The sequence below is a fragment of the Oryzias melastigma genome, linkage group LG5 (genome assembly GCF_002922805.2).
Source record: "Oryzias melastigma strain HK-1 linkage group LG5, ASM292280v2, whole genome shotgun sequence".
In the NCBI taxonomy this organism is placed as follows: Eukaryota; Metazoa; Chordata; class Actinopteri; order Beloniformes; family Adrianichthyidae; genus Oryzias; species Oryzias melastigma.
In genome coordinates, this window is record NC_050516.1 from 28,695,799 (window position 1) to 28,707,231 (window position 11,433).

Here is an 11,433-nt window from a genome sequence, read left to right on the forward strand (position 1 = left end):
ATCAGCTAAAAAAAATCTCAGTAGTTTCCAAATTAGCCAAAAAAACTAGCTTGTTGCCTAAATACTAGCTAAACTCCAAATAGACTAAAATTCCTCAGTAAACTATATTAATCCAAAATGTAAACCTGTTGCTAAAATAGAAGCTAAAGTCTAAATTAGCCTATAAATACCGTATTAGATAACGAATATTCCGAAAACGTTAACATGTTGCTAAAATATTAGCTAAACTCCATTTTTTTTTAAAAATTACTATAGAAGATTCAAACTTAGCCTATGGACATATTTAGAGACTTGTTGTTAAACTACTTAAAATTTTAACATTTGTAGATTTCCTCATTCATTTCCTATGGGGGATATTTAGCTCAATATTTCAAAAACTATAAAGTTTATGAATACCAAAAGTACAAGCAGTCATGTTATGAACAAGCTGATTGTTTCAAAATCACTGAAAGTGAGATGGAGTTTTTACATGCCGAAAAATATACGGGAAGGAGCAGGAGAATCACTATAGTGTGAACTCTTACTAAGCATTCACACAATAAGTAATAAAAATAAATGCAGCAAATAAAAATGACAAAATAAAAAAATAGATATAAGACAAACCCATCCACACATTAAGCTAATGCATGCCTCCAATGTAAACTGTTAAAAAAACATTTAATTGCATTAAAAGACACTTTTACTTGAGTGAAATAATGTCAATAAAATGCATGAAGTGAGGCTCAAAGTGTCGGAACTCTGATATAAAGTCTAATAAAATGTTTTTACTCCCAATCATAGTTGTTTAAAACACAATCTTAGCATTAGCTCTCATTTTGAGCATATTTAAAACTTTTTTTTTCTATTTTTACTTGGAGGAACACTTGAAATAGTTTTTTTAATGATAAACTCAAATATTCTTCATGAAGCTACATCACATGGTGGGAGACTGACTTACATGGAGTCTGAAGGTGGCTCGTCCGCTCACTGAAAGGTAAAACAATATGAAAGTGCATTCAAATAATGTTTTCTGACCATTGATGAAAACTGTACAGAAGTACAATATATAAGCGCATGTATGAACTTTAAATTAACCCTCGAGCTTGACAGAAAAAGAACTAAAAAGAGCTGTTTGATTTGCTTGTGCAAAATTTAACGTGAAGGTTCAAAAAAGATTTTAACTTTGACATTTTTAGTTTAAAACAAACATAACAAGAGTTATCAGTCATGATTATGATACCCTTAAAATAAATCTTAGTTTAGTGGAGCTTCACCTGATTTTTAAGAGACTTCTCACATTTTGACATTTCTTTGCTTTGTTTTTGGATTTAAATATTTTTATTTTGTCTCTGTACGTTTTATCCTTTGCTATAAAACATCTAGGATTGTATTTTAGAGATGGAAATCAAGCAATGCCGCAAAAACAGTTATAGAGAAAACAAATAAATAAACCCCTGAAGATTAAATGAAAACAACTTTCTTCCGTGAAAAACTCTGTGGGTGTAATCCAGCTGACTCACTTCCTGTCTGTTCCTCTCGCTCAGTCTATGGAGGACCTGGAGGATCAGAAACGTAAGAAGAAGAAGGAGAAGATGACTCTGGGATCGCTATCGCGGGTGTTCACTCGGGGCAAGCAGCGCAAGTCACTGGATCCCGGCTTATTTGATGGTACAGCCACCCCTGATTATTACATAGAGGAGGATGCCGACTGGTGAAGCCGAGTGTGCGAACGAGTGTGTTTGTTTGTTCATCTTGAATATAAAAAAAAATGTTTCGCCTGAGTGCAAAGACTGGTTGTTTTTGATGTTGTCTGGAGGGAAAAGATGGAAAGGGAGGGGGGGTTAGAATTCTATGTGAAAAGCTGAAAAAAAGCGACTGCATCCCTAAAAAATGTACAGCATAACAGCCTAAAACTGTATTGTTTGTAAATTGCATATATGTATTTATAGTTTCACATGTACGCATATGTAAATATGTTTACATGCATATATATATATATACAGTATATGTATATTTAGATATACTGTATATATGTATATATATATACTGTATATATATGTGTATACACACACATATATATATATATATATATATATATATATATATACACAGTATATATATGTATACAGAATATATACATATATATATATATATATACAGTATATGTATATTTATATATACTGTATATATGTATATATATACTGTATATATATATGTATAAACATATATATCTATATATATATATAGATATATATATATATCTATATATATACACACACACAGGGCTCTAAATTAACACCCGCCAACCCACCAAATGTGGGTAAAACTTGAATTTGGCGGGTAGAAAAAGAAGTCAGTAGCTACTTTGGCAGGTGAGAGATTGTTCATCATCTCTTACTGTGTCTCAAACTCATGACAATAATTTTTAAGTGTCTGATTTCCTTCCCCATGTGGCTACAACAAACAACAATCCCAGAGTTAGTTCAAAACATTTAATTCTGACTTTATTGCGCGGAAATCGCGGATTTAATCCTCACATTCGCCATAGCAGATGGTGCATTCAGGGAATTTCCGCACTCATGCGATTTCATTAAGAGCTCTACATTAGGTATACATTTCTGTTTTCGTTTTTGCCAGACAATAATCATTAACTAAAACTAACTAAATAAAAATTTTTGCTTAGAAGTATATAAATCATCTAACGATTGGCTAGAAGGGTCTAGATTTGGCTGGTAGACTTTCCGGCCACACCGGCTAGTAACCAAAAAAGTTAATTTAGAGCCCTGTATATATATATATATATATATATATGAATTTTCATAGCTAGATAGCTTATGCTGTGTTCTTCTTAATGTCTATGTTTTAAGTTTTTTACAACTGGAGACTTGAAGGACTGTTGTTCATATGTAAATAGGTGCTACTGTACAAAAAAAAATAATATTTTACTGTAAATGACATCTGTTTTGTTACTATACAGTTGCTTTCATTCTTTTTTATTTTTTTTTCTACCCCTCAGTCTTTCTGGAGGATATTAAGATATGAATTTCATACATTCGTTTGAGTTTTTTGTTGCTTGCATTGACTTGTCAGTTTAAAAAGCTGTTACAAATATTAAGCTTATGTTATCTACAAACATACTTTTACAGCACATGACAGGGACTTTGCTTTTTTTTTTCAAAAATCTCAAAAAGACACAAATAAAAATATATATATATATATATTTATCCCAAACAGAAAATGAATGCACTACAAATGCATCATATGCAGACTTTTTGTCAGCTCTCACAATCATGTGCAAGTGCCAAATCATTCTAAACAAATATATGTGAAACATTTTCGCACTGTTAGCACTAACTTTGTAATACTGAGTCATTTCTTAGTGAAAGAGCTCTAACATATTTGAAAGAAGGGAATGTGCATTCAACACGTGCATGATCCCTCTGTGTTGCTTCGATTAGACATCCATTTATTTGTCTTGAACTTAATGATCTCCTCAAACCTCCTGTGTTACGCCTCCCCTCCTTATCTTATGCATTAAAAATGCATGTTTTCTCTCCTCTGTTTTTTGTTTTTTTGTTTTATTTTGGGTTGCGTCCCCCCTTGTTATAACCAAATGTGGCTCTAAGAAGTCAATGTTGAAATGCTTTGTTGTTTAGGAAATGCTGCATAAAAATCAGATCTATGGAATTATTTTATTTAAGTAAAAGAAAAGAGTCAAAGAGGTTACTTCAAATATTTATCTGCTGCAGCTGTTGTGGCCAGAAATGTTGATAAAGTTTTTTTTTTTAAGAATTACAATTGAAATGAAGTCTTATTTTAAAAAATAAAACTAGAAACTAAACACTATGTGGCAGTTCTTTTCCATGAGTAATCCTGTTCTTGTGTCCCGTGTCTAATGTGTCTCTCCCTTCCCTCCTGCCATTTCTAATGGCAGCTCTCTCCTGCAGTGAGTAACTTCTCATCTGTGATTACCAGCTGTCTGTTTCTGCACTCTGGGGATTATTCATATCACTCGTGTCCATTGGAAAATACAACTTGGTGTTCCTGTGCTTTGAAAACTGTGTCGGGCGACGGTGGATTTTGCATGCAGCATTTTTGCAGGCATGAGGAGAATAATCCAAAATACACAGTTCGTTTTGGAACAGCAGGTTCTGTATGAATCTGTTTTTTTTTGTTTCCAGTAAGCGGGAAATGGGCAGAAGCATGAGGTTTTATGAATGATCCCTGTGTCTCTAATACATTACCCTAACAGTATGAAGTCCCTTCATAATCATCGGATAGTATTTAACGTTTATACAAATGTCACTAACTGTAATCTAACAGAGGGTTTAAACACGTTGTCTGGAGCTACAATCAAACACAAACTCAGTTTTTTAAAGTTAATTTTTTAAAAATGAGCTGTCAAGTTTATTGAGACAATACATTTCAAAAAGATGCTGTAGCACCATCTGTTGGCTTTATCCTGTTACTTCAAAAACTAGATTCATTCAGAAAAAAAGACTTTTCAAGTTAGGTTTCCACAAAAAATTTAGATTTTTTGAATGCCTAGAGCAGGGGTCTGCAATCTTCAACACTCACAAAACCTTTCGTGTCAATATTTCACAGACCAAGACCCAGTAGGAGCCTCAAAGGCTCACTTTATCCTTTAGAAAATAAGACACAGATTTGTACTTATGTGAATGTTACCATTATGATTAATAACAATTAACTTTTCTTGCATGACTAAAACATAAAGAGAAATAGAAAAGAAAAATACAACATTGTTTTTATCAAAATATGAAACAGTTTATAACTTTTGACAGAGGTGTACATGATTTCCTTTCAAAATAAAAGACACCTTGTGTCACATAAAATCAGCTCAACGCTGCCAATGTAGTTACAGGTGGTGTAATGTCAGCAGTAATTGAAAAAGAAAAAAAAGTTAATTTTACTATTTGTGTTATATCTCTGTCAAAAATACATAAATCCAAGTCAAAGAATAAATCAGTGCTAGTTAAATGACCCTCACTGTCTTTCTCAACCCAAAAGGAAAACTTAAATAATGGCCAAAATTTTAAAATCTGTGTTATAATCTGGTGCACCTTAATTCTATGTGATTTCTGGCTTCCAATAATACTTGCTTAGCATTTTTGTTGCACTGCTAATGTGAGGTTGGGGATGTGAAGGGCTGTAAGTTAGCAAAGGGATGATGGGATATCAGTGCAGGCTTACTCCACGTCAAAAGTCCCACCCACAACGACAAGCAACAGATTTTTAATTCATTTTAATTCATTCATATTCAAAAGACCTCTGGGAAGGCTTTTACAATAGAAAAAACTATGATTGGAGTGGGACTTTAAACAAAACAGAGTCCAGATTTTTACAGAACCACATCAAACACTCACCTTGAGGTTTACCCGTCTTACTTACAGTCACATTTTGACTATTTCCTTATCCTTCTGACCCTGAACCTCTCCTGTATGCCACACTATAACCTCTCCTGACCACTCCAGACTCTGACAGCACACAGCACAGCCTGTCTGACGGGGAGGAGCAGCTGGACCGCCTCCAGCAGGTGGAGCTCACCAGAAACACCTGCATGTCGCTGTGGAGGGCGGGAGCAGTCCAAGCTTGGCTGGAGGTTGTCATGGGAATGCCCATGTACGTGCGAGCCTGTTCGGAAAACGTCAAAAGTGGCAAGGTATGTCTTTTATTTTTTAGAGGACAGATGTTAGTGTGTTACTTTATAGAATTACAAATATAATTTATCTTTTGTAGGTTCTGCTGGGCCTGACGGACGAGGATTTAGAGCTCGGTCTGGGTATCAGTAATCCAATTCATCGCAGGAAAGTTAGACTGGCCATTGAAGATTACAGGAGGGCTGAAGGGGCACAGGGGTGAGTGGAACCCCCAAAAGAGGATAAATAAGAGATTAGTTAATTAAGTTTTGACATTTTTGTTTAGATTTCTAACATGTCAAACATCTAAGCAAAAAAAGTTTAATTTATTGTTAGAAATTCTGTAGAAATCTTCTTTGAATTAGTATTTTTAAATTATAGATAGTCAAATAAGAAGTGCTTTTATTTTGGTAAATTACACTAAAGTGATTCAAGTTTTGAACAAATATATATATATTTTTTTTCTAAATAGATTCTTCTGAAATGTTTATTTTTGAGATTAAAAGGAAAAAAGAACACCGAAATTCTAATAATAAAAAAAATGCTTTAATGCCTTCCATTTTTAATATAAGTAAAGCCGCTGCAGCAGGAGAAACTTTTTATGACAGGATGGGTTTTATTTTGAAAGGAACTAGTGTTTGCTGCCGTCAAAAGTAAAAGAAGTTACAACTGATATATATAGAAACATATAGACACTGTTGTAATTCAATTATTGTAATATTTTAAAACTAAATATATAAATAAAAACTTAATTGTCAAAAAAGAATAAATATTGTGCATTTTTAAACAATAAAATTGGACTTTGTGGCTCTCAATGGGTTCTAGTCTGTAATAAACTAGACTAAATGGCTCTTTTAGCTATAAAGGTTGTCAGTTAGACTGTAAAGTTCATTTATTGCTAAATGAAGAGTTCCCCTAAACTCCATTCATAACCAATAGTTTTTTCTCTCTCCTGATCCGCCCTCAGACTATCAAAAGCCTCTGAGATGGACCATCATTGGGTTTCCACGTCGTGGCTGAGTGACGTGGGTTTGCCGCAGTACTCCCAAACCTTCCACGCGCACTTAGTGGACGGACGAGTGCTGAACTCTCTGAGCCGCAGAGACCTGGAGCGGTTCTTCAACGTCAGCGACCAGTTCCACCAGACCAGTCTGCTGCTGGCAATCCAGCTCCTGCAGATGCTCAGCTTTGACAAAGAGGTCAGGTCTGCTCATCTATGAGATTATACCTTTGAATTTCTAACACAGCTCCCATGAACGCAGTAATTCGATTAGGATTAGCAGTTAATCTAAAAAAATTGTTCAATCAGGCTGATTTTGGCACTTTGGTGCGAGTAGTTTTTTTAGCTGTAATTTTGATCCGAACATCTGGCATTTCTTGGAAAAAAAAAAGTCCTGCCCAGATTTACCATCTGCTGTGGATAAACAGTCATCTAGGTCAGGACAGTCCAAAAAGATTAAATTGCAGGCAAGTGGATTTCTCTTCTTGTTCGGCTCTTCTAAAATTCCTCTTCAGTTCTAGGCGGCTGGTGGGGAATTTGAACCTCATCAGTGTGAGAGGCTTCACACCTGAAGGTTGTTGAAGTCAACATGGACAAGTGGCCTCATTACTTTAGGAGCAAACCAGAGCAGATTCTTTGGATTAGTCCATATCAAACTCAAAAGATTACAAAATAATCTGTAAAGAGTTTTGGTTTCCGCTCATTGGCGGTCCACAAATGGAGGAGCGCGGTTCATTTCTACTGGAGATTTGGAATAAAATACTTTTTTGAGTTAATACTCAAACAGCCATGACGCCAATGCTTCATCCAAACACCTATAGAACCACAAACTTGACCAAAAAAGATCCACATTTGTGGTTCCTCTAAAAACGTGACTCAGGCCGAATCGGACTGTGGAGGTGTGGCAATCGGTTGCAATACGGCGATAGACGGATCAGGAAGTGGCGGCGAAGGCTGTGGCCTGATTTCACGAGGGCTGGAGGTAATGCATTTCCTATTGGGGACCTCGACACTTTTATGTCCAGTTCTTATTAACGGTCTATGACTGTACCCCGCCTTCGCCTCACAGTAGCCAGGATAGGCTCCGGCAACCATGTCACCCCAAAAGGGATACAGTGGGTTAAGAAAATGGATAGATAGATGGATGGATGGGTCTAATTCTTGTTGGGTTTTTGTCTTTTTTACTTGGTTTCTGTTTTTTATTGTGGTTTTATTTTGTAATTTTCATTTCTGTAGTTAGTTGTGGATTTGTGTAGGGCATCACATTTGGAGGGACAGTCACAACATTTAGGGGACCCCACCCTTAAATGAATCCACTGACCTTTAGCTTGAGGGGTTTAACCCTGCAAATGTTTTGTTAGGGCTAGAAATATTCTTTATAAATGTATTTAAATATATTTTTATATATTATACAATTTTAGCATTCAGTTTGTGTCAACTACATACCACAACCCCAGTTCTTGTCAGGACAAGCTGCTGAGATGTTGCAATCTCACAATATGACACTGTTTGCCATAACACTTCTACATTTGGGCTTTTATGAGTGTTTATCTCATTCATTGATTTATATTCTTAAATCGGTTAGCACTATAGACAAATCTTAGAGCAACGGAGGAATGTAAAATAAAAAACTGAAAAGAAGAATTAATTCCAGTCAGCTTTTATTTAGCTTTTTTAACACAGAGCTACAAGGTAATGTACAAAAGTGATCAACAATTGCAGGTTCTTTTTCACAAAAACATTAGTCAAAACAGAAACACATTTCCGTTCTGCTTTGGCTCACATGACCTCAGAACTTTCTGAGTTCTGAACCCAGAAGCTCGTCGTGTTATTTCCTCTTCCTCCACTGATCTGTCTCGTCTGTGTTTTCATTGGCCCTGCCAGAGTCGCGCTCAGGCTCTCATTCATCTGCTGTGTTTTCTAAAGGCCCTCCAGGCGCGGCGGACAAAATGTGAGCACCAGAACCAGGACCCTGTTGTTTGGACGTGTCACCGAGTGATGAAGTGGATCAGGGACATAGACCTCAAGGTGGGTCAGAAACGGCAGTCCGCTCTGGGGTCGGATACCACAAATGACGAGGTTTTTGGATCTATTCCCTAAAATAATAATCCATGTTTTTTCATAGAGAATGCAGACAAATAAGACAAGTGTGTTTTTAATATCTGCATATTTCTCCTGCAATTGATAACTTAAATAGGAAACAAAAATACACGAGAAACATGAGTGCTGTTGTTGGTATTTTTCCATATAGATTGTGTCTAAAACTGACCTTTTTTTTTTGGTTGCATATTTTTTTTTTGCATTGTGGTTTTCTGTTGGGCTCCTCAGGAGTTTGCAGACAATCTTCCGGGTAAAGGCGTTCACGGAGCCGTGATCGCTCTGGATCCCTCCTTTGACACTGAGGCCATGGCTAAAGCTCTGGGAATCCCCGGAAACAAGCACATGCTGCACAGACACCTTTATGAAGAGATGAAGTCACTGTCTGTCCCTCCCTGGTATGTCCACGTTTCCTCTATCGCCCAGATATTCACTCCATTTCTTACCTTTTAGAGATACAGTTTCAGACACAAACCATCAAGAACTTTTCTTTTGTTTACAGCGACACGGAGCAGGACGCTGAAGTCGTCTGCTCCTCTGTGCCTCAGGCCGTCAATCGTTTTGCTGATGAGAGGGTGTCACTGAGAAGAACAGGAAAGGTATCGCCTCATGTTACCATCCTGTCACTGAGCCCTTCAGTATTGAGTTTCTCCATGTTGTTAAGTATTTTTTTATCCCGTAAAACAACTAAAATGTTCACTTGATCTGCCTTATCTGAGTTATGGTGTAGAATTGTGGGGTAATACATATAGAACTAATGTAATGCTGTTATGTTTACTGGAAAAAGGAAACATTCAAACAATAAATAAAGTTTGTTACAAGTTTAGAATGCTGGATGCTGAAAAAGAAAAGGGGAGTTATGTAAAGAAATGACCGCAATGCACAATTCTGCCACTAGGGGAAGCAAAGAAAACGCAAGACCGACATAACAAGAGATGAAGAAAAATCAAAATTCAAAATTAAATAAATAATTGGTTAGGATACTAACTAAATTTTTGTTTGTTTTTTTCCAACTGAGAAAAAAACAAAAAAAAAAGCTACAGATAACAAGTTGACCACAGGTTGTTTTACTACTGTGTTACTCGTCTAAACCTGATCTAAACCATAAAAGGAGATTTAATTTCTTTAACTACTTTAAAGCAAATGTGTTTTCTTTTATTCATTGATTTTATTATTACGGTATTTACATGAACTCATTTTCTTCAGTTTAAAAAATGTATAGTCAGATTAAGTTTGTGAGTTATGGTAAAGGTTATTAGTTTATGTTGCCTCGTCTTTTTTTCCTTCTATTTTGCCCAAACTTTACAAGATATGTCTATACATAAATATATATTCAAATATATAAATAGACTCGTCGGCCACTTTGTGTGTCGTAATCTTCTTCTTCAAACTCTTTCCATCCATTCATAGAGTTATAAAAATGATGTTGTATATGTCTTTACTTACTCGATGCTTCATGAAAGAAAAAATGCTTTAATAAAGAGCCCTGCAAGAGGAAAAACAGAAAGTTGCATTTAAAATCCCGATAAAGAAGCCTCTCTTTCTGTTCCCTCCTGCTTTTCTTTTCCCAGAGTTCACTGAGGTTGCGTGCAAACAGTCACTCTGTGGAGCGCAGCCTGGGCCTCCACGGTAACTGCGGCTCTCTGCCCAGAGAAGCCAGAGTTCAAGCCATTTCCCGTGCCAAAGGCAGCCCGATGCACACTTACAAGAGTGTTGAAATCACCAACGTGTGACTCAGCCTCTGACATCTTCGCCACTGTTTACACTGTGTTGGTACTTTAACTGTTTACAGTTGAGAAAGACGAGCACTCAAAACATTATAAAGGTGGAAAAGAGTATATATAAAAACATAGAAACACACATGGGAGGATTTTCCATGATTTAGTTATTTTTACTTTGAGTTTGCAAGCAAAGTATTCTAAAATATTTGTATTTTATGCAGCATAGTACTGACAGGGAAGGTTAATATTGTAAAGAAAATAAATAAATTCAGAGCCCCTTTATTGCCTTATAAAAAATAGAAACAATTGTTGTCACTATTTATTTACTTGATTTTCTGTACAATTTTCTGTTTTAGGATATTTTGATTAAATCGATGCTGGTACGGTATAGAAAACAAGAGCAACTTTGAGCTTGAGTCTGGAAATATTTCTTTTATTCCCTTTCTTCCTAAACAAAATGTTGAATTTACAGAGAAAGAATGTTGTTTATCCAAAAGAGACTGACTGAAACTAACTGATGGAATTGTTTAAAAGGGATTTTCATCATAAACAGATTTGAATTCAACTTTGTCCATTAAACCAACAAGTCAGAAGTTCAGACGGACTGCCGGAATGTAAACTTTTAAAGTCCCCCTCCAATGAAAGTCCTGAACAAATGTAATAAGAAATCATTTTGTTTTTGCATTTCCAAGTATTTCTCCTTTTAAATCTGTCAATCAAACTGTCACAAACAGACTCTGATTGAATGAATGATCTTCTTTCCATCAACAGCTCTGCTGCACATGCACTAAACCCTCATCTGTTCCTAGTGTCTAGTTCTGGTTCTGGAGAAGAGAAGATGGTATCTTCACATTGAGTCGCCGTTCACATTTCTGTGGTCAAATCACTGATCTTTTGTGTGAGTTTCATCCAATACTTACGGTAGCAGGACTGAGAACGCTGGAAAATCTCCACCAGACTCCACGGAGCTTCTTGATGT

At 35.9% G+C, this 11,433-nt stretch overlaps 1 protein-coding gene across 11 annotated transcripts in view; it reads left to right on the forward strand.

The window, feature by feature from the left end:
- kaznb (kazrin, periplakin interacting protein b) overlaps positions 1 to 10,757 on the forward strand; it is a 144,968-nt gene extending 134,211 nt beyond the window's left edge. For 7 of the 11 annotated variants that reach the window (XM_036212022.1, XM_036212024.1, XM_036212023.1 and 4 more), the window contains 9 exons: positions 1,524 to 1,647; positions 3,914 to 3,925; positions 5,472 to 5,659; positions 5,737 to 5,855; positions 6,604 to 6,835; positions 8,563 to 8,664; positions 8,965 to 9,131; positions 9,236 to 9,332; positions 10,305 to 10,757. In XM_036212022.1, coding sequence (XP_036067915.1) covers positions 1,524 to 1,647; positions 3,914 to 3,925; positions 5,472 to 5,659; positions 5,737 to 5,855; positions 6,604 to 6,835; positions 8,563 to 8,664; positions 8,965 to 9,131; positions 9,236 to 9,332; positions 10,305 to 10,466 — 1,203 coding nt within the window. In that variant the 3' untranslated portion in view covers positions 10,467 to 10,757. Of the gene's footprint in view, positions 1 to 1,523; positions 1,761 to 3,913; positions 3,926 to 5,471; positions 5,660 to 5,736; positions 5,856 to 6,603; positions 6,836 to 8,562; positions 8,665 to 8,964; positions 9,132 to 9,235; positions 9,333 to 10,304 lie in introns of those variants that run through there. The other 4 variants (XM_036212031.1, XM_036212030.1, XM_036212026.1 and 1 more) reach the window with 3 other exon arrangements.
- Positions 10,758 to 11,433: the final 676 nt, after the last annotated feature.